The sequence below is a fragment of the Trichosurus vulpecula genome, chromosome 1 (genome assembly GCF_011100635.1).
Source record: "Trichosurus vulpecula isolate mTriVul1 chromosome 1, mTriVul1.pri, whole genome shotgun sequence".
Classification (NCBI taxonomy): domain Eukaryota; kingdom Metazoa; phylum Chordata; class Mammalia; order Diprotodontia; family Phalangeridae; genus Trichosurus; species Trichosurus vulpecula.
The window spans coordinates 526,063,688-526,087,187 of NC_050573.1; the positions used below are offsets into that span (position 1 = coordinate 526,063,688).

Genomic DNA, 23,500 nt, shown 5'->3' on the forward strand with positions numbered 1-23,500 from the left:
GGATTATAGAAGGGAGAGCAGAAGGGGGAGGTGGTAATAAAAAGCAAACACTTTTGTAAAGGGACGGGGTCAAGAGAGAAAATTGAATAAAGGGGGACAGGATAGGATGGAGGGAAATATCGTTAGTCTTTCACAACATGACTGCTATGGAAGTGTTTTGTATAATGATACATGTGTGGCCTATGTTGAACTGCTTGTCTTCTTAGGGAGAGTGGATTTGGAGGTATGAGGGGAGAGAATTTTGCATTCAAAATTTTAAAAGCAGAAGATCAAAAAAAAGTTGTTTTTGCATGCAACTGGGAAATAAGATATACAGGCAATGGGGCATAGAAATCTATCTTTCCCAACAAGAAAGTAAGGGGAATGGGGATGGGGATGGGGATGGAGTGGGGTGACAGAAGAGAAGGCTGACTGGGGAATGGGGCAATCAGAATATTTGCCATCTTGCAGTGGGGAGAGGGTAGAAATGGGGAGAAAATTTGTAACTTAAAATCTTATGGAAATCAATGGTGAAAACTAAAAAAAATAAATAATAAAATATGGAATTAAAAAAAAAACATTCCTTATGTTCAATAGTAAAAATATCTTCATAGCTTTCTTGTAGAAGGTATTACTGTAACATCTGGTGACCAGATCTTTAATGGGGTTGGTATAGACTCATTCTCAAACCAAGTGAGTAAAGGTAGATGTGATATCACCTTAGCACCCAGAATTTACTAATTAAAACTGTTGGTTCTCTTCCCAGGAAGCAGTCACATATGATGCCCTGGCACAGATAGAGTACCTAGACATGGTGATACATGAAACCCTCAGGATGTTTCCCATAGTTTCCAGGATGGAAAGGGTTGCTAAGAAAACTGTTGTGATCAATGGATTAACGATTCCTAAAGGCACAGTGGTGATGGCCCCCGCCTTTGTCCTTCATCATGACCCAGAATACTGGCCAGAGCCAGAGGAGTTCCGCCCTGAAAGGTAAACACATATTTTTTTTTAAATAAGGGAAAAGGTTACTCAACATGATCAAAGGTGACAGTTTGGAGAGAACATTGAGTTGGGAGACAGGATTAGAATGTGAATCCTGTTTTTGTCTTGCTGGGATTGATGATTCTGGGTCTCTAACTTAAACTCTCACAATAACCCTGCATAATACTTACAGTACTATTTCCATCGTTTAGACATAGCCACTTTCAGCATTAGTGTATCTGTTTTATAGATGAAGGAGTTGAAGCTTATATACATCAATTTACTTGGCAGTAGCCCTACAGCTAAGAAATGTCAGAAGTAGGTTTTGAATGCTGGTCTTTGTTAGAGATTCCAAGTTGAAGAATGAGAGTTTAAACCGTATGCCAACTGAGATCCCCCCTGGCTTTAAATTCTGTAATATGTAATTCTTTTAATTAGTTTTTCTATTGTTTGCATATTCTGGCATTAATGCAAACATGTGTAATTATTTTGACAAATCACTTATTTGTAGAGGTTTTCAGTCCCTTAGTAGTGACTAAATATTTTAGGGCATGTGAGAAAGAGGACATGGTGCTACATTCAGAGTCAGGAAGACCTGAATTCAAAGTCCATTTCTGACAGCTAATGATAATGATACCATTCTGCACAGTGACTCTTCCAGATATTTTCGTCCTCCTCAAATCTTCTGTTGCTACCCGTCTTTCCACTCTCTCAGCTGAGAATCTTCCCTCATATTTTCCTGAACAATGGAGCTATTCACAGTGAACTCCTTCCCTCTCTTCCTCATCTCCCATCACTGCTTTCTGCTATTAGCCCCTCTTTTATGCCAATATCACAGGTTGAAGTAACCTTATTCCTGACCCAGGCTAACTACTCTATTTGGTCAAGTGATCACATCTTTTCTAATAGATTGCTCCGTCTATCATGCTCACTAACACACTTGTGTTTTTCATCTGTCCCTGTCTACTGACTAGTTTCCTACTGCCTATGAACATGCCTGTGTGTCTTCTATCCTGAGTAAACCTCCACTTGATCCTTCCCTCCCTGATATTGTCCTATATGTCCTCTGTCCTTTGTAGCTAACCCCCTCAAAAAGTTTACAATAAAATAAAAAGGTACAAAGTAGGTGCCTCCACATCCTCTCCTTTTATATTTTTCATTATTGGATTTTAAAGAATTATTTAAAATCTTTTGTTGTTTTTTTGTCGTTTAGTCATGTCTGACTCTTCATCACTTCATATGGTGTTTTCTTGGTGAAGATACTAGCCATTTACTTTCCTAGATCATTTTGCAGATGAGGAAATGGAGTAAAACATGTCAAAATATTTTGCCAAGGGTCACACAGGTAGCAAGAGTCTGATGTCAGATTTTAATTGAAGTCTTTCTGAATCTGGTTCTAGCTCTCTATCTGCTGTGCCACCCAGCCACCCCCAAAAATCTTTAGTCTAGTTATAATGCGATTGCAAGAAGAGATCAACAGTTTCTTTTCTTACATTTCTTAGTAATTCTAGGTTTAGCATCTCTAAAATAATATTGATATTAGAAAAGATTGTTGAGAGTCTGTTGAAATATATGCCTCTTAAGGCTAATTTGGAATTTTTAAAAAAGACAAATTACAAATTCTACCCCATAATAGGAAGAAATTGTTCTAAAGACAGACAAGTAGTTTTGTGGAGGTTGTCACTATCTTCTTAAGGCAGATGTATTGATGTCTCCTTTTCAGTCTCCTTTTTTATATTTTACATTGATTTTTAAAATTTTGTTTTCCAAATTCTCTTCCTCCTTCTGGTCCCTTCTCCACCCATTTGGAAATCAAGCAAAATGAATCAGTTTTACCTGTGAGATAATGAAAAACATATTTCCATTTTAGTCTTGTGCAAAAAAGCAAGAAAAATAAAGTGAAAAAAACATGCTTCAATACGCATGCAGAGTTCATAATTTCTGTAGAGGTAGATACCATTTTTCATAGTAACTTCGGAATTAGTTTTTGGTCATTGTATGCTTTGGTATTAATCTTGGATCACTGTATCTAGCAGAGTAGCTAAGTCTTTCATAGCTGATCATTATACAATTTGCTGTGCAAATTGTTCTTCATTTTACATCAGTTCATATAATTCCTCCCAAGTTTATCTGAAACGATCCCCTTTATCATTTCTTACAGCACAACAATATCACAATTTTTCCAGCCATTCTCCAATTCCTAGATATCATTTCCTTTTGAATTTTTTTGCCACCACAAAACTGCTGCTGTAATTATTTTGTACAAATGGGATTGTCCCTATTCTTTGATCTCTTTGGGATACAGATATATAGTGGTATTGCTGGTTCCAAGGGCTTACAATTTTATTGTCCTTTGGGCATTGTTCCAAATTGTTCTCCAGAATGGTTAGATCAGTTCACAACTCCACCAACAGTGTTCTAGTGTACCTTTTTTCCCACATTGGCTACATCATTTGTCATTTTTTTTCCTGTCAGATTAGCTAATCTGAAAGGATTGAGATGGTACCCCAGAGATGATGTAGTTTCAATTCCTCTAATCTAATCTCTAATTTAATCAATAGCAATCTAGAATATGCTTTCATGTGACTATTGATAGCTTTGATTTGCTCCTCTGAAAATTGCATTTTCGTATCCTTTGACTTTTTGTCAATAAGGTATTGCCATTATTTTTACAAATTTGGCTGAGTTCCTTCTGTATTTGAGAAATGGTACCTTTATCAGAGAAAATTGCTATAAATTCCCTTCACCCCCAGTTTTCTGCTTTCCTTCAAATTTTGGCTGAATTGGTTTGGTTTGTGCAAAATCTTTTAAATTTAATGTAACCCAAATCATCCATTTTACTTTGTGGGATCCTCTCTATCTCTTGTTTGGTGACAAAGCCTTTCCTTATCCATACATCTGAAAGGTAATTTTTTTTCTATGCCTCCCTAATGAGATTATGATATCACCCTTTGTGCCTAAATTATGTACCCATATTTTCTTTATCTGGTAAAAGTGTGAGATAGTTATGTATGCCTACCTTCTTCCAGACTACTTGGCAATTTACCCTGAATATTTTTTTAATAATTTATCAAACACTGGACTACTGTGGTCATTCACTTATGCATATTGTGTACCTAATCTCTTTCACTGATCAACCACTCTATTATACAGTACCAGAAAACATCTTTTTGATGATTACGGTTTTGTAGTATAGCTTGAAAGTTGTTAGCACTTTGCTTTCTTTATTAACCATTTTCCAGTGATTATCTTGCTGTTCTTGAGCTTTTGTTTTTCCAGATGAATTTTGTACTTTTTTCTTCCAGTGCTATAAAATAATTCTTTAGTAGTTTGATTGGTATGGCACTGAATAATTAAATTATTTTGGGTAGAATTGTCATTTTTACTATGTTGGTTTGTCTTATTCATGAGTAATTAATATTTCTACACTAGTTTAGAGCTACCTTTTTTGTGTGAAAAGTCTTTTGAATTTATGCTTGTATAGCTTCTGTGTGTTTTTTTGGCAGACAGACTCCCAAGAATTTTGAGTTTTCTACAGTTATTTTATATGAAAGTTCTATTTCTATCCCTTTCTGAATGCTGATGTTTTGTGTGGATTTTTTTTACATATTGCCAGTTTGCTGAAGTTAAGTATTTTGACTAGATTTTGTTAGTTTGATTCTCTAGCATTCTCTAAGTACCCACCTAACCATCTTCAAAGAGGGATAGTGCTTTTCTTACCTCATTGTCTATTCCTATTGCTTCAATATCTTTTTCTTGTCTATCGCTATTGCTGACAGTTTTGGTATAATACTGAATGATAATGGTGGTAATGGACATCCTTCATTCACTCCTGACCTCACTGGGAAGACTTCCAGTCTATTCCTATTACAGATAATGCTTGCTCTTGGTTTTAGATAGATACCATTTATTGTTTAAGAAAATCTCCACTTAAAATGGTATGGCAGGGGGGCGGAGCCAAGATGGCGACTGGTAAGCACGAACTAGAGTGAGCTCCATACCCGAGTCCCTCCAAAAACCTATAAAAATGGCTCTGAACCAATTCTAGAATGGCAGAACCCACAGAACAGCAGAGCGAAGCAGGGCTCCAGCTCAGGACAGCCTGGATGGTCTCTGGGTGAGGTCTATTCCACATGGAGCTGGGAGCTGGGAGCTGGGAACGGAGTGGAGCAGAGCCCAGCCTGAGCGGCGTGGACCATCCAGAACAGAGGCTGGGCGGAAGGGGCCCTAGTGCCCTGAATATGTGAGCTGCGGCAGTTACCAGACCCCTCCATCCACAAACACCAAAGACTGCGGAGAAGGTTAGTGGGAAAAGCTGCGGGAGTGGAAGGAGTTCGCGGTTCAGCTTCCAGCCCCGGGGGCAGCGGAGGTGGGACATCTACAGCTGTTGTTACTTCCGACTCCAGGCCCACCTGGTGGGAGGAATTAAGTGGCAGATCAGAGCAGGAGTGCAACAACCTGCTGAAGATCTAAGCCCAGCCTGGACTGGGGGTTCTTGGGGAAGGAGTAGTGCAGGTCTGACAGAGCTGGCACCTCCCCCCCAAACGTGGAACATAGAACTCTGTAATCTACAAGCAGTCATACCCCACTGAAAAACTCAAGGGTCAAGTTAGTTGGTTGGGGAATATGGCCAGGCAGCGAAAACGTGCCCAGATTCAGTCTCAGACTTTGGATTCTTTTTTTGGTGACAAAGAAGACCAAAACATACAGCCTAAAGAAGACAACAAAGTCATAGAGCTTACAACAAAAGCCTCCAAGAAAAACATGAACTGGCCCCAGGCCATAGAAGAACTCAAAAAGGATTTGGAAAAGCAAGTTAGAGAAGTAGAGGAAAAATTGGGAAGAGAAATGAGAAGGATGCGAGAAAACCATGAAAAACAAGTCAATGACTTGCTAAAGGAGACCCAAAAAAATACTGAAAAATACACTGAAGAAAACAACACCTTAAAAAACAGACTAACTCAAATGGCAAAAGAGCTCCAAAAAGCCAATGAGGAGAAGAATGCCTTGAAAGGCAGAAGTAGCCAAATGGAAAAGGAGGTCCAAAAGACCACTGAAGAAAATACTACTTTAAAAATTAGATTGGAGCAAGTGGAAGCTAGTGACTTGATGAGAAATCAGGATATTATAAAACAGAACCAGAGGAATGAAAAAATGGAAGACAATGTGAAATATCTCATTGGAAAAACCACTGACCTGGAAAATAGATCCAGGAGAGATAATTTAAAAATTATTGCACTACCTGAAAGCCATGATCAAAAAAAAGAGCCTAGATACCATCTTTCAAGAAATTATCAAGGAGAACTGCCCTGATATTCTAGAGCCACAGGGCAAAATAGAAATTGAAAGAATCCATCGATCACCTCCTCAAATAGATCCCAAAAAGAAATCTCCTAGGAATATTGTTGCCAAATTCCAGAGCTCCCGGATCAAGGAGAAAATATTGCGAGCAGCCAGAAAGAAACAATTTGAGTATTGTGGAAACCCAATCAGAATAACCCAAGATCTGGCAGCTTCTACATTAAGAGATCGAAGGGCTTGGAATGCGATATTCCGGAGGTCAATGGAGCTAAGATTAAAACCTAGAATCACCTACCCAGCAAAACTGAGTATCATGTTCCAAGGCAAAATATGGAGTTTCAATAAAATAGAGGACTTTCAAGCTTTCTCAGTGAAAAGACCAGAACTGAATAGAAAATTTGACTTTCAAACAGAAGAATCAAGAGAAGCATGAAAAGGTAATCAAGAAACGGAAATTGCAAGGGACTTACTAAAGTTGAACTGTTTTGTTTACATTCCTACATGGAAAGATGATGAGTATGATTCATGAGACCTCAGTATTAGGGTAGTTGAAGGGAATATGCATATATATATATATATGTTTATGTATATATATAAGTGAATGTGTATGTATGTGTATATCTATGTGTATATGTATGTATGTGTATGTATGTGTATATATATATGTGTTTATATATATATATATATGTAAAAGAGAGAGAGCAGACACAGGGTGAGTTGAAGATGAAGGGAAGATATCTAAAAGAAATAAAATGAAATTAAGGGATGAGAGAGCAACATACTGAGAGAGGGAGATAGGGAGAGATAGAATGGGGTGGATTATCTCGCATAAAGGTGGCAAGAGGAAGCAGTTCTATGGGAGGAGGGGAGAGGGCAGGTGAGGGGGGAATAAGTGAACCTTGCTCTCATCAGATTTGGCCTGAGGGGGAATACCATACATACTCAGTTGGGTATCTTACCCCACAGGAAAGAAGAGGGAGGAAGATAAAAAAAAAATAAAAGGTGGGGGGATGATGGAGGGGAGGGCAGATGTGGGTGGAGGTAATCAAAACAAACACTTTGGAAAGGGGACAGGGTCAAGGGAGAAAATTCAATAAAGCGGGATGGGTTGGGAAGGAGCAAAATGTAGTTAGCCTTTCACAACATGAGTATTTTGGAAGGGTTATACATAATAATACATGTGTGGCCTAGGTTGAATTGCTCGGGTTCTTAGGGAGGGTGGGTGGGAAGGGAAGAGGGAAGAGAATTTGGAACTCAAAGTTTTAAAATCAGATGTTCAAAAACAAAAAAAGTTTTTGTATGCAACTAAAAAATAAGATACACAGGCAATGGGGTGTAGAAATTTATCTTGCCCTACAAGAAAGGAAGGGAAAAGGGGATGAGAGGGGAGGGGGGTGATAGAGGGGAGGGCTGACTGGGGAACAGGGCAACCAGAACATAAGCCATCTTGGAGTGGGGGGGAGTGTAGAAATGGGAAGAAAATTTGTAATTCAAACTGTTGTGAAAATCAATGCTGAAAACCAAGTATGTTAAATAAATAAATTTAAATTTAAAAAAATTTAAAAAAATGGTATGGCAGAAACTGGGCATAGACTAATATCTTATACCATATACCAAAATAAATTCAAAATGGATTCACAATTTTGGAACAAAGGCTGATACTATAAGCAATTTTGGAGAGCAAGGGATAGTTTTCCTTTCAGATTTATGGGGAAGGAAAGAATTCATGACCCAACAAGAAGTAGAGAGCATTACAAAATGCAAAATGGATAATTTTGATGATGTTAAATTGAAAAGCTTTTGTTTAAACAAAGCCAGTGTAACAAAGATTGGAAGGGAAGCACAGCTATTGTATCTGATAAAGGCCTCATACCCAAAATATACAGGGAACTGAGACAAATTTATGGGAATACAAGTCATTCCCCAATTGAGAAATGGTCAAAAGACATGAACAATCATTTTTCAGAAGAATAAATTAAAGATATCTATAGTCATATGAAAAAATTCTCTAGATCACAATGGATTAGAGAAATGCAAATCAAAACAACTCTTAGGTACCACATCTCTCCCGTTAGATTGGCTAACTTGACAAAACAGGAAAATGATAAATGCTGGAGAGGATGTGAGAAAATAGGAACATTGTTGCATTGTTGGTGGAGTTGTGAACTGATCCAGCCATTCTGGAGAGCAATTGGGAACTATGCCAAAAGGACTATAAAAATGTACATACCCTTTGACCCAGCAATACTTCTTCTATTGCTGTATCCTAAAGAGATCATACAAGTGGGAAAGGTACCTGTATGTACAAAACACTTATAGCATCTCTTTTTATGGTGGCAAACAATTGGAAATCAAGGGGATATCCATCAATTGGGGAATGGCTAAACTATTTGTGGTATATGAATGTAATGGAACACTATTGTGCCATAAGCAATGAGGAGTAGACCGACATCATTATAACCTGGAATGACTTATATGATCTGATGCTGAGTGAGGGGAGCAGAACCAGGAGAACATTATACACAACTAGAGACACCTGGTATCTCTAAGGACTAACTTTCATAGACTTGACTACTCTCAAAAATACAAGTTAAAGACAGCTCTAAAAGACCCATGATGGAAAAAAAGCTATTCACATAAAGAAAAAGAATTATGGAGTCTGAATGCAGATGGAGGCAAACTTTTTGCTCTCTCTTTTTTCCTTCTTTTTTGGTTTCATTTCTCATAATTCATTCCATTGATTATAATTCTTCTTTATAACTTCTTTATATGTAAATGAGTTCAGTGTTAAGGTATATGTAGAACCTGCATTGGATTACATTCAGTCTTGAGGGCAAGGGGGGAGGACAGAAAGGGAGAGAAAATTTGGAACCCAAAAACTTGTGGAACTGAGTGTTGTAAACTCAAAATAAAAAATAAATTTATTATTAAAAAAAGAAAGCTTCTCCATTGACACCACAATATCTATCCTTCCGCTTTGCTGTTATCACTAACGATAATACCTCATAAATATAATAGGACTTTAAGATTTCCAAAGGAGTTTTCCTTGTAGTTCGCCTGTGAGGCACATAGTTGGAGTAGTGGTATTATCTCCATTTTACAAGTGAAGAAATTGGGGTGCATAGAGGTTAGGTAACATGGTAGAAGTCACATAGCTCCTATTCTCAGGGCCGATACTTAAATCCTGATATTCAAAGTCTCAAGTGAAGTACTCCTTCCACCACACGTACTGCTTCTCAGTTTAATGAGTTACCTTTATACGATGCTTCATGATATGCATTGTGTTGCTATAGTTTCTTTATATTCCTCCAAGCAATATCCATTTTGGGCCAATGACTAGAGTACGGGTATTTCTGTCATTCTACCAAAGCCTTCAGTGTTGCCAACTCTCTTGTCTGGAGGCTTGGCTACTGTGTTCTTAGAGTTTTCTGGAACAAACTGGAGAGTGAAGGTGGGTATAAGTAGTCCTTGGGGAGCTGTGTCCATAAGCAGATTTCACTCCCACGCCCACGCCCACACCTCACTAAAAAAACCACGGACTAAACAGAGTTCTATGATCTCTATCCTGGGTTCAGCTATCTCTGAAACTCCTGACTCTAGTTCTGGTGAATCTATTTACTTGCTTTTAGAAACTTAACACAAAGAGAAGTAGCTGCCACCTTCAATGGCTTGAGCCAGTCATTAAGCAAGTATTTCAACATTTTGTACAATATTCATTTGAGTATTTTGTCAATAGTTTTATTTCTCTTTGTTTGATCTTCCTGGCTTAGTTATCAAGACTGTATTTTCCTGGGCTGGAAAAAATGTCTCAGCTCATCTTCTTTTTGAATACATCATTTTCGAATTTGATTTGATATGTTATTTTAAAGTTGTTTGGAGGAGAATTTTGGGAGAGTTCAGCTGGAGTCTTAGAATTGTGCTTCTGTTCTTATCATTTCACTGAAACTGCTTTCTCCAGCTACCGATGATCTCTTAGTTTCCAAATGCAATGACCTTTTCCTCAATCCTCATTCTCCTTAACCTCTTTGCAATCTTTGACATAGTTGATTGTTCTCTTTGATACTCTTTTCCCTTGAAGTTTTTGGGACCCCTCTCTCCCCTGGTTCTCTTCCTCCCTATCTGACCACTTCTTCTCTGTATCTTTTATTGGATTTTCTTCCAGATCACAGTCTATAATTCCTAGGTGTCCCTCAGGATTCTGACTTGGATCCTCTTCTATTCTCCTGCTATGTCACTTCACTTGACGAGCTCATCAATTCCCATAGATTTAATTAGCATCTTTATGCCAATGATTTTTATATCTACCTACCCTGACTCTCTACTGACCTCTAATCTCTAATCTCTAGTCCCCAAAAGCCATTAAGACATCTTGAACTAGGTGTTCAGTAGACATCTTAACTTCAATATGACCAAAATATTATTCATTACCTTTCTTCATAGATACCCTCCCTACCTTACCTATTTCTGGCAACATCATACTCCCAGTCTCTCAGATTCACAGGCTTGGAATTATGCTTGACTACTCACTCTCTCTCTCCCCCTCTCTTTCCCATGACCAATCGGTCTCTAAGGCCTGTCGATTTCACTTAGGAGACATTTTTCAGAAATGTTCTCTTTTCTGATGCTGCTCCCACTCTAGAGCCGGGACTCATCATCTCACATTCAGATTATTATAACAGCCTGCTGGTCAGTCTGCCTGCCTCAATTCTCTCCCCACATCAATTTGTTCTCCATTTAGCCATGAAAATGAATTCCTAAAGTGCAGGAATGATCATGTAACACCCATCCTCAATAAACTCCAGTGGCTCCCTAGTGCCTCCAGGAACAAATACAAAATTTGGCATTGCAAACCCTTTATACCCTAGCCCTCTTACACCTTTACAATCATCTTCTACTTTACTCCCTGTCACTTACATTTTCTTCCAATTTCACTGGACAATTTGCTGTTCTACAAACAAGAAACTCCATCTCAGCTCCAAATATCTTCTCTAGCTGTTCTCCTTGCCTACAATGCACACCCTGTTCTATTCTGACTTCTGATCTGCCTGGATTCCTTTAAGTCCCAATACAAATGCTACCTTGTACAGAAACCTTTCCTCAACCGCTCTTAATTCCAGTGCCTTCCCTCTTTTAATTATTTCCCATTTATCCCGTATAGATTTTATTTGCATATTGACTCTCCCACTGGATTGTAAACTCCTTGAGGGCAAGGAATGTCTTTTGCCTCTTTATGTATCCCCAGAACTTAGCAGAGTGCCTGGGAAATATCAGGCACTAAATAAATGTTTATTGATTGATGGATTGATGCATCTCTTTCAGAATCTGATTCATTGTTCTTCTGACTAGACTTGTATCTTCTTTTTTCCCCACTCATCTCTTTTCTCTTGCCATGGTGAAAAACTAGGTTCAGCAAGGACAACAAAGGGAGCATTAACCCCTATGTATACCTGCCCTTTGGTACTGGTCCCCGAAACTGCATTGGGATGAGATTTGCACTTATGAACATAAAAGTTGCAACTAGCCGACTCCTGCAGGAATTTTCCTTCAGAACGTGTAAAGAGACACAGGTAAGGAGTCACATCTTTTGTTTCAATACTTAGGATGGTTTTTATTGAGATGATTTTATTTTCAAAGTAGAGAAGTATCCTATGCCACGAGGACAAATTTTATTCAACACAATTTGCCTGTTTATTGTTAACAGGCTATTAAGGATTAGCTTACCATTATTAAGATGGAAATATACAGAAAACCAAGAGAGAAACAGAGTGTTTGTTCCTACATAATTAATTTGATTTAACTATAGTAAAAATAACATAAACACAAAATTCTTGGTTGCAAACAGCATAATTTTTGAAGACCAATGAATAGTAGCCCCTTTTATTTCCTTTGTTTTCTGAGTGAAAATAGGCAGTATTAAAGATAATTGGGGTGAATAAAATCTCTTAGTTTCAGCAAGGCTCTTGATTCTATATTACCATAGATTAGTATTTATATAGCATAAGTATATAGTTAATATATATTTATTGACTTATTGTCTATTTTCTTAGAGTCTCTGAAATGAAACCTACATTGTGTGTCTATTACAATCATATCACTCTAACACTCCTTTTGCATGACACTCTAGCTTGTTTCGTCTTCATTATTTTTTTTTTGGAGTGTGGAAGGCAGGGCAATTGGGGTTAAGTGACTTGCCCAAAGTCACACAGCTAGTAAGTGTGTTAATTGTCTGAGGCCTGATTTGAACTCAGGTCCTCCTGACTCCAGGGCTGGTGCTCTACTCACTGTGCCACCTAGCTTCCCTCTCTTCATTTCTATAATCTTATTTTCCATTGGATATAATTACCATTTGTAACTAGTTCTCTTTCTCTCTGTTGTTTGGTATTGAATAGTTATTGAATTCTAATTTTTTCCTTAATTGTTACAGATTCCTCTGAAGCTGAGCAAGCGGCCACTCCTTTCACCAGCTGTACCCATTGTCCTGCAGGCTGTACCAAGGACCAAATAGACAAACCAATACCAAAAATTTTCCTTCTCATTCTACTCATTCCTATCTACAATCATGCCCCAGATTTCTCTCCTAGAGTCCAAAGACATGGAATCCTAGGTTTTTAAGAGGAACATAATTTACCTTATGAATCAAACAAAGAAAAAGATGTTCTTTTTTAACCAGGGAGATGAGTACTTAGATATTTCAGATGGTCTTTTGGAGTCTGAGGACCATTGTATAATGTTCAGTGGTGTCAAGTGTCACATAAAATGATCTAGCTGAGCATGTTCTAAATGAAATAACCCTCAGTAGATTAGTACCATTTGATATTATTAGGCTATAGTGATGCAATCGATGTACATGGAGAAACCACAAATTGATTGTTCATTATTTTTACTAACAATAGTCCTTGATAATTAATAGTGAATGTAGCAATATTTCGAATGTTACTTATTTTTAAAGTTCTGCATTCGATCTAAGCAAAGATTTTTTTGCTTTCTGTTTTTTTCATTTTTTTCTCTTTGGCTCCGTGTTTTTTTCACAATATGACTACTATGGTAATATGTGATTGATCATATGTAACCTACATGAAATTGCTTCTGGTCTTTAGGGGGAGAAGGTGAAGGAGAGAGAAAGAAAATTTGGAACTTAAAATTAAAAAAAACCAAATGTTAAAATTGTCTTTACATGTAATTGTTGAAAATAAAACATTCATTTGTTACATTCATTTGTTATTTTTACAACTATGTTGCTACAAACCAGTAAAGACATTTCTGAAAGTATTTTGTTTAATGTCTAGTTTCCTTAAAGTCATATCAATGTCATTTAGCTGGATAGGCCATATGTTGGTTTTGATTATCTTATTATTATTATTTTGCCAATTAGCTGATCAGAGTCTTCATACAGAAGTCTAGTGGAACCATTGAGAGCCCTGTTAAGTGGATGTATGTACTTTCTTCTTGTTACTGTTTTGCTTCTTTTTGGGAGCTAAATTCACAGCTGCTTTTTTTTCTACCACATGAAACTTTCTAGTTGCTGTTCTAAAGGAAAGTTCGAACATTGTAGCACAGAAAGCTTCTCAGGGAAACCAGCTAACTCCTTTTTCATCTGAACTTTTTCCTCCAGTAATTTGTCTTTGCTTTTACACATAATATGATAACTTGTTAGCAAGACACAGCCTCTCCTACACACCCTTGCCAGTTCTTTTTCTGGTTCTACTGGTATTCCTTGCAAACATCTTTCTAAATCTCTGGGTCCTCCCTTTTGTAGCCTTGATTCTCAGTTTTCACAGAGCCCTGTGTTTTTAGCCCATTCTCTTGCCAAGGAGAAATAAAGTAAACCCTCCCATCCTGGGATATCCATTTTGTTCCCTAAAATCTTCCTGCCTCCAAGTAGAGGTCTGATACTTTGCAATCCTATCCTCCTTGCCAATGCCATACCTGCTGCTATCACTATGCCAGTATAGTTCTGAATCACAAAATATAACAAATTCTCTTCATTGAAGGTGAAACCAAAAGCTTTATTCCCACACCAGAAAGCCAAGTCCATCATAACAACAAAGAAATCTATATACATTATTAATGCAGGGGGCACAGCCATCTACAAGCCTTTCCTCTGTTAGGGCCTTCCCACAACACAAGCACCATCAAGCAAAATCACTCCCTCTCTTACTCATGCTGGCTCCTGCTCTCTCTCTCTCTCTCTCTCTCTCTCTCTCTCTCTCTCTCTCTCTCTTTCTCTCTCTCTCCCTCTCTCTGTCTCTGTCTCTCCCAGCTTTGATTGCTCTTTCTCACTTCCTCTCAGATCTGCTCCACCCTTCCTGCTCTACTCATTCAGCAAGCTCTTCCCACCCACAGGCTCATGTGACTCACATTTCCATGTGACTCAAACTCATGTGACTCAGATAGATCACATGGGCCTATTAATGGATGGGAAGATCTTCAAATTGTATTAACATTACAATCAGGAAGAATCATCTTCCTGAGTTCAAATCTGGTCTTAGACACTTACTAGCTAGGTGACACTGGCAAGTCACTTAATGCTTTTTGCCCCAGTTCCTAATCTGTAAATTGGGCTGAGAAAGAAATGGTAAATCATTTGAGAAACTTCACCAAGAACTCCTCAAATGGTGTCATTAAGAGGTGGACACAACCATGACAGCTAGCCAACAACAAAAAAGATGAATTCAATACTGTTGTCAAATAGATGAACCCATATGATTTGTCACCATTGGGAAGCCATTTAAATACTATTGTTTCATTTCTATCTTCTCTAAAATGGAGATAATATTTGTTTTATAGTAACTCTTAAGGTTGCCATGAGGAAAGCACCTTTTGAACTTTAAAGCGCTAAATAAACATGAGCTATGATGATGGTGAGAATAAAATACACTCCACATCTTGGAAGAGACGAATAAAAAAGGCTGCTATATACGCAATGCCTTGAGATCCCCTTCCTTGTTCCTCTATTGACCACAGACTCACTGTTCTCCTAAGTGGGAATGATCTTTCATCATTTCTTTACTCATTCAAATGATGGCATTTTTCCAAGTTTACCTTAAGTCCTTCCTTCTCCCCTGCAGCCCCAGTAATCTTGGCCTTCTATATCAGTTGTGCCTTTTGGTTTTTAGGTATTCTTTTACTTATATCTTTTCCCAGAAGGAGTCTATAAGTTCCTCAAAAGAAAGTATCATGTATTGTTCTTCATTTAAATTCCCCGCTATGTCTAGCTTTCTTAGTTAGCTTTCAAAAATTATCACTGATCTATGAATACAAATGCACCACTACTGGAAACATAACTAAAACACATAAAAATAGACTGTATGGCATGATTGTGGTGATGCAGTGGTTCTAACACTGTACGAGCAGGATAGAGAGTACACTATATTTATTCCTTTTGTTCTCAATCAATTGATCAAAGCATTTCAGTGTGGGTGAATGTGTTGAGCAGTCATTCATATATGGGAATTCTACTTCACAAGAGAAGGGGAAGGCAAGAGACCAAATAAAACTGGAGATGCTACATTGAAAAGACAATTAACTATTAAGGAATTACCAACTGGTAGCAAAGATTTAGAAATTAGAAAGAGGAAATGCCCATCAACTGAGTAATGGCTGAATAAGTTTTCTTCTATTTTTTCATTCTTTAGATTTTGTTTGACTGATTCTTGGTGTCTCATAGAGTCATTAGCTTCTACTTGCCCCATTCTAAGTTTTAATACATTGTTTTCTTCATATAGCTTCTGTATCTCCTTTTCAATTTGATTAATTTTACTTTTTAAGGAGTTATTCTCTCCAAATATATTCTGAACCTCCTTAACCATTTCACCAATTTCACTTTTTAAAGATCTGTTCTCTTCTTTTATCTCTCTAATTTGGTTTTTAAAGTCCTCCTAGAGTTCTTCCAGTAATGCATTTTGGGCCCTTTTGAGGTTTCAGATGTGGGTACACTGTCAATGCTGTCCTCTTCTGAATGGGTATTTTGATCTTCCCTATCTCCATAATAGGACTCAATAGTTTTTGGTCTTCTGGTTTGCTTTTTCTTGGTGTTTGTTTTTTTTCCCTGGCTTCTAAAGTGGATCTCTGCTTCTGGAGCTCACTGGTTTTGTGTGCTGTGGCCTCTAGTATTGTGAGATGTGGGGGAAGGGTTGTCTGGCTGCTGGAAATCCTCTCTTCCTCTAGGCCTGCCCTACAGCTTAGGTGGTCTCAGCAGTTGCTGGTGTGTGCCACTTCCCCTGGCTGTGCAAAGGCATGTCTGGGGTCCTGGTGTTGATGATTGCTGGTTCCACCTCCCTGGGGCTCAGGACCTCCCGCTATTCTGCTGAGGTGGGGCCTGTTGGGACACCTCTCTTCCTGCACTAGTCTCCATCTGCCACCGCAGGAGGGGAACTCTCCAGCTTCCTGAGCTACAGGGCTATTGAAGCCCCGCTTTTGGCCCCTCTATTTCAGGGTTTCTCCCGAGGGAGTATTATCTGGCTGACGAAGGGAGGGAGAGCCATTTTACCTGGACATCATGGCTCCCAGAAGTTCGAGAAGTGAAATTCCAAATGTTGAGCCTGTGTGCTGGGGTAGCTGCTCCCATAGCCACAGGCTCTGGTCTAGTGTCCTGTCCTGGGCTGAGAGGCCTTGCTGCCATAGCTGGTCCTTCTGCCCTGGGCCTCCTCCTGCTCCTGTGTTTCTCGTGCCCACAGCTCTCTCAGCCTGGCGTGCTGGTTGGGTTCTTCTGCTGCTTGCATTCTTGTGTGGTTTGTAACCATTCTGTGCCTAGTACTCCTGCCCCACTCAGTCTGTTAGTGGCTTCTAACTCTCTCAAATCTCACATTCACTTTTTTAGAAGTATCTGCAAGATTTGTGAGAGAGCTCTGGAACGACGTTGCTTTCACTCAGCCTTCTTGGCTCTGCCCCCTGTAATGGCTGAACAAGTTGTGCAATATGAACATAATGGAAAACTGTTGTGCTGTAAGAAATTATGAAGAGACAGATTTAAAAAAATACCTGGAAAAACTCCCAGGAACTGATGCTTGCTGAAGTGAGCAGAACCAGGAGAACATTGTACACAGTAACAACAACATTTTGTGATGATCAACTATGACTGACTTAGCTCTTCTCAGCAATACAGTGATCCAAGACAACTCTAAAAGGCTCATGATGGTAAATGCTATCTCCATCCAAAGAAAGAACTATGGAGTCTGACTTCAAATTAAAGCTTACTGTTTTAACTCTATGTTTTGTAATTTTTGGTTTTTCCCTTTTGTTGTGCTTCTTGTATTACAACATGATTAATGTGGGAATATGTTTAACATCATTACACCTGTATAATCTATTTCAAATTGCTTACTGTCTTGGGCACAGGTGAGGGAGAAAAATTTGGAATTCAAAATGCTATAAAAATGGATGTTGAAAAGTGAAAAAATAAAGAAATGATTCAGTTTTTTTATTTAGTAGTTTAATTTTCCCCAGTTATTTGTAAAAAAAAGTCATTTTTAAATATTGAGTTCCAAATTCTCTCCCTTCCTTCCTCTCCACCCCCCCTTTGTTGAAAAGTGAAGTAATTTGTTACAAGTTATACATATATAGTGAAGCAAAACATTTCCGAAATAGTCATGTTGTGAAAGAAAACATAACTAAAAATACCCTCAAGAAGAATAAAAAAGACATGCTTGAATCTGTATTCAGACACTATCATTTTCTTCCCTCGGGATGGATAGTAGTTTTCATCATACGTTCTTCAGAGTTATGTTGGATCATTGTATTACTGAGAATACCTAAGTCATTCACAGCTGGTCATACAATATTGCTGTCACTTTGTACACAGTACATTTCACTTTGCATTACCCTGTGCAAATCTTTTCAGGTTTTTACTCAGAGCATCCTCCTCCTCATTTCTTATAACACAATAGTATTCCATCATGATAACATGCCACAATTTGTTTAGCCATTTGCCAATTGATGGGAATCTCCTGAAATTCCTATTCTTTGCCAGGAGAAAAGTGTTACTATAAATATTTTTGTATGCGTAGATATTTTTCCTTCTTTAAGTTTCGTTTTGGATACAGAACTAATAGTGCTATTGCTAGGTCAATGGATATATATATATATATATATATATATATATATATATATATATATATATGTGTGTGTGTGTGTGTGTGTGTGTGTGTGTGTGTACACATATACATATACATATATATAAAGCTGTTTACTTGTTTTTCATGATTTTCTTCTACCATTCACATTTTAATTCCCAATTTTTCCTTTACTTCACTTACTTGATATCCTAAAACCTTTTTAAGCTCTTCCATGGCCTGAGATCAATTTATATTTTTTGTTGGAGGCTTTAGATGTAGGAGCTTTCACTTTGTTACTTCCTTGTGGGTGTGTATTTTGATCTTTCTTGTCACCATAGTAACTTTCTATAGTCAGAAATTTTTCTGTTGTTTCCTCCATTTCCCAGCCTATTATTTGGCTTTTTACTCTTTGTTGCAGTAGAGTTCAGCTTCCATGATGGAGGCACAGTGTCCCAAACTTCAGGGGTTTTATGCAGCTGTTTTCAGAGATATTTCTGGGTACTGATGTAGTTGTGAACTGATTCAACCATTCTGTAAAGCAATTTGGAATTATGCCCAAATGGCTATAAAACCATGGATACCCTTTGACCTAACAATACTACTACTAAGTCTATATCCCAAAAGAGACTTAGAAAAGGAAAAGTATCTATACACACAGAAATATTTATAGCAGCTCTTCTGCTGGCAAAGAATAGGAAATTGAGATGCCCATCAATTGGGGAACGGTTAAACAATTTGTGGTATGTGATTATGATGGAATACTATTTTCTTATAAGCCATGTGGAGGAGAATACTCTGAGAAAAACCTGGAAAGATTTGCATGGGCTGATGCAAAGTGATGTACTGTGTACAAAGTGAGAGCAGTATTGTAAGATGGTCAGTTCTTCCAAGGTGGCGTGATGTTAAAAGAGATGTTTGCTACTCTTTTGGCCTATGCTCTGGTCTGTGAATGACCACAAGGACTGTGAGGAGGGTCCCTACTCCTTTGTGGCCACAAAATCTGGCGTGCTGGTGCTCCTCCTTGCCTTGGGACTGCCACCCAGGACTACAACCTTGATCTGGTTATGGGCAAGGCAACAGAGTCTTGCATTGGTGCCTGCAAAGAGACACCTTTAATCTCCTTTGGATCATTCATTCATTCATGCAACAACCTCACCATCTGTGGGCTGAAAGCTCCACTACTAATTCAGTGGCTCCCAAGGCCTTCTCCTGGTTTGCAGGGTCTGGGGTTGTGCTAGTGGGACCTGTGCTAGGCTGTGCTCCATTGTTGCCCAGGTGCAACAGATCTTTCTGACTGACCTTCCAAGTTGTCTTGGGCCAGAATATTATTTCACTTCATATTATTGTGGGTTCTGCTGCTCTAGAATTTTTAAATAGTCATTATTTAAAGGTATTTGGAGGGTCTTAGGAAAGAGTTCAGGTGAGTCCCTGCCTGTCCTCCACCATCTTGCCCCACCTCCCAAATAAATGGTTAATACAAGAAATTAACAATTAAGAAAAAAGTAAATTTTATTAAAAAAACAACAACCTTGAGTATGGTGGAGTAAGAAGTAAGTTGCTCACCCTCCATTGTTGACTTCTAAAAGCCCAGAAAATATAGCCCTGTGAAAAACACAGCAACAGCTGAGTCAGTACAAAAACAGGTGCAGCAGTCTTGCAACCCAGGACGGTTGGAGGATTAATGGGTAAGGTTCTTCTTGATCTGGTGAAGAGGGAGCAGTATAGGACAAGAGGCAACTCAGCAAGCCAGTGGGAAGCCCCATTGCAGCAAACCAGGGGGAGATCCTGAGCCATGGTATGGTGGACATGTAAGCACCAATACAGGACCCCCTGGTGCTTCTGCATAGGCAGCGGAACTGGTAGACAGTAGCTTGGAAAACCACAACATGTGCCAACACTCTACATCAGTCAGATCTCCCTGTGGTTCAGCTACAGGTTCATGAAGCACAAGTTCTAGGAGTCACTGCTATAGGCTGGCAGACATCACCTAGAAGCTAAACATTCTAGTGCCGAGCTTGGGTGAGCAGGAGCCAAACATTCCAGTGCAAGGACAGTTGAGCAGGTGTCCTCTAGGGGCTAGTTCCCCACTTCCACCCAGAGAGCACCAGTGTTGCTGACCCCAGCTCAGCACCAGGTAAGCTGCCAGACCTCTAGAGCTGCCAGCTGCCAGCACCTGAGGCCCAGAACACAAAACCTGTCACCAGGCCCCATGCTCATAGCACAAGAAGCTTGGGTCAATGCCCACTCTACTCCAGCAGGAGACCTTAACCCTAAAAGCCACAAAATAGGCAAATACCATGAGCAAAAAGCAGAAACAGATAATGAGCATAAATTCTTATAATGGGAACAAGGAAGATCAAGGTACAAATTGAGACATTGTCAATACACCTACATCTGAAACCTCAAAGGAGAATATGAACTGGTCTCAAGGCCAAAAAGCCTTCTCGGAAGAGCTCAAGAAGGATTTTAAAAATCAAACAAGAAAAGTAAAAGAAAAATTGAGGAAAGAAATGAGAGGCATGCAAGAGAGTGTCAATAGCTTGGAAAAGAAAGGACAAAAATTGACTATAGAAAACAGCTCCTTAAAAAGTAAAACTGGCCAAATGGAAAAGGAGGCATAAAAACCCACTTAAGAGAACTCCTTATGATGTAAAATGGGTTACAAGAATACGAGTCATTCTTCAATTGATAAATGGTCAAAGGATATGAACAACCAGTTTTCAGAGGAAGAGATTGAAGCTATCTATGTTCACATAAAAAATGCTCTAAATCACTGTTGATGTGAGAGGTGGAAATTAAAACACGTCTTAAGTACCACATAACACCTACCAGATTGGATAACATGACAAAACAGGAAATTGATAAGTGCTGGAGAACATGTAGAAATATTGGAACACTAATTCAGTGTTTGTGGATTGCGAGGTGATCCAACCCTTTTGGAGAGCAATTTGGAACTATGCCCAAAGGGGTATAAAATGTGCATACCCTTTGACCATCAATATGACTTCTAGGGCTGTATCCAAAAGAGGTCATAAAAATGGGAAAAGGACCCATATGTACAAAAATATTTATAGCAACTCTTTTTGTAGTGGCCAAGAAGTGGAAATTGATGGATGGCCATCAATTGGGGAATGGCTGAACAAGTTGTGATATATGAAATGGAATGGAATAAATCTTTACAACCAATGTCTCTGACAAAGGCCTCATATCTAAAATATACAAGGAACAGGGCCAAATTTATAGGAATACAAGTCATTCCACTATTGAGAAATGGTTAAAGGATATGAACAGGCAGTTTTCAGAGGAAGAAACTAAAGATATATATAGACATATGAAAAAATGCTCTAAATCACTATTGATTAGAGAAATGCAAATCAAAACAACTCTTTGGTGCCACATCTCTCCTGTCACATTGGATAACATGACAAAACAGGAAAATGATAAATGCTGGAGTGGATTGCAAAAATTGGAGCACTGTTACATTGTTGATGGAGTTGTGAACTAATCCAGCCATTCTGGAGAGCAATTTGGAATTATGCCCTTAGGGCTATAAAAATGTGCATACCCTTTGACCCAGCAATACCACTTCCAGGGCTGTATCCCAAAGAGATCACACAAGTGGGAAAGAGACCCATATGTACAAAAATATTTATAGCAGCTCTTTTTGTGGCAGTAAAAATTGGAAATCAAGGGGATGCCCATCAATTGAGGAATGGCTAATCAGGTGGAGCAGGCCTCAGGGCATTGAATCACTGAGCTGTGGCAGTTACCAGAATTCTCCACCAACAAACACCAAAGACAACAGAGCAGGCCAGTGGGAAAACTGCTGGATATGGGTGAGAGAAGTGGGTGGTCTGGCCTTAGCCTTGAGTAGCAGGAAGCTCTTGTGCTGCTTCCAGAACTAAAGCAGCAGCTATTTCAGGAGCCCTGGCCCACATGAGGGGAAGAATTAAGGAGCAGAGAAGAGCAGGAGTGCAGGGAGTTATTTGCTGGTTCAGAGGCAGGGTTCTTTTGCTTTGCCCTGTTTGGATCTGGGTTGCAGTCCTGGTTGGTGGTTTTTGTGGAAGGAGGAGCGCTGGTGTGGCAGAGCTTGTGGTGACTGTGGAGAGGGAGTCTTCTTGGTAGTTACACAGTACAAAAGAGTGCTTGAACTCACAGACCAGACCATAGGCCAAGAGAGGAGTATCATACCACCTCAGAATAGAAGTACCTCTGAAAGCAGTAGCGCAAAACCCCTGAAGCTTTGGACAAAGCACTCTCCAATTTGAAAGCTGCCTGACAAAAAGCTCCAAAGTCAAGTAATTTGCTGGGAAAATGAGCAAGCAGCATAAAGTACTCAGACTATAGAATCTTTTTTTCTTGGTGACATAGAAGATCAAAACATACAGCCAGAAGAAGTCAACAAAGTCAAAGATCTTACATCAAACATTTCCAAGAAAGATATGAATTGGTCTATGGCCAAGGAAGAGCTCAAAAAGGATTTGGAAAACAAAGTAAAAGAAGTAGAGGCAAAATTGGGAAGAGAACTGAGAATGATGCTAGAAAACCATGAAAAACAAGGCAGTGAATTGCTAAAGAGACCCCAAGAAATACTGAAGAAAATAACACCTTAAATAGTAGACTAACCAAATGGCAAAAGAGCTCCAAAAAGCCAATGAGGAGAAGAATGTCAGAAAAGGCAGTATTAGCCAAATGGAGAAGGAGATCCAAAAGACCATTGAAGAAAATACTGCCTTTAAAATTAGAATGGAGCACGTGGAAGCTAGCGACTTTACGAGAAATCAAGAAATTATAAAATAGAACCAAAAGAATGAAAAAATGGAAGACAACATGAAATATCTCATTGAAAAAACCACTGACCTGCAGAATAGAACCAGGAGAGAAAATTTAAAAATTATTGGACTACCTGAAAGCCATGATCAAAAAAAGAGCCTAGACATCATCTTTCAAGAAATTATTAAGGAGAAATCCCCTGATATTCTAGAACCAGAGGGTAAAATAGAAATTGAAAGAATCCACCCAACACCTATTGAAAAAAGATCCCCAAAAGAAAATTCCTAGGAATATTGTAGCCAAATTCCAGAGTTCTCAGGTCAAGGAGAAAATATGGCAATCAACCAGAAAGAAACAATTTGAGTACTGTAGAAACACAATCAGGATAACACAAGATTTAGCAGCTTCTA

General features: G+C 38.8%; 1 protein-coding gene across 1 annotated transcript in view; it reads left to right on the plus strand.

Moving 5' to 3' along the window:
- LOC118841246 (cytochrome P450 3A24-like) overlaps positions 1–13,111 on the plus strand; it is a 32,968-nt gene extending 19,857 nt beyond the window's left edge. The window contains exons 9-11 of the mRNA XM_036748634.1: positions 746–972; positions 11,669–11,831; positions 12,689–13,111. Of these exons, the coding sequence (XP_036604529.1) occupies positions 746–972; positions 11,669–11,831; positions 12,689–12,769 (471 nt within the window). The 3' untranslated portion in view covers positions 12,770–13,111. The remainder of the gene's footprint in view (positions 1–745; positions 973–11,668; positions 11,832–12,688) is intronic.
- Positions 13,112–23,500: the final 10,389 nt, after the last annotated feature.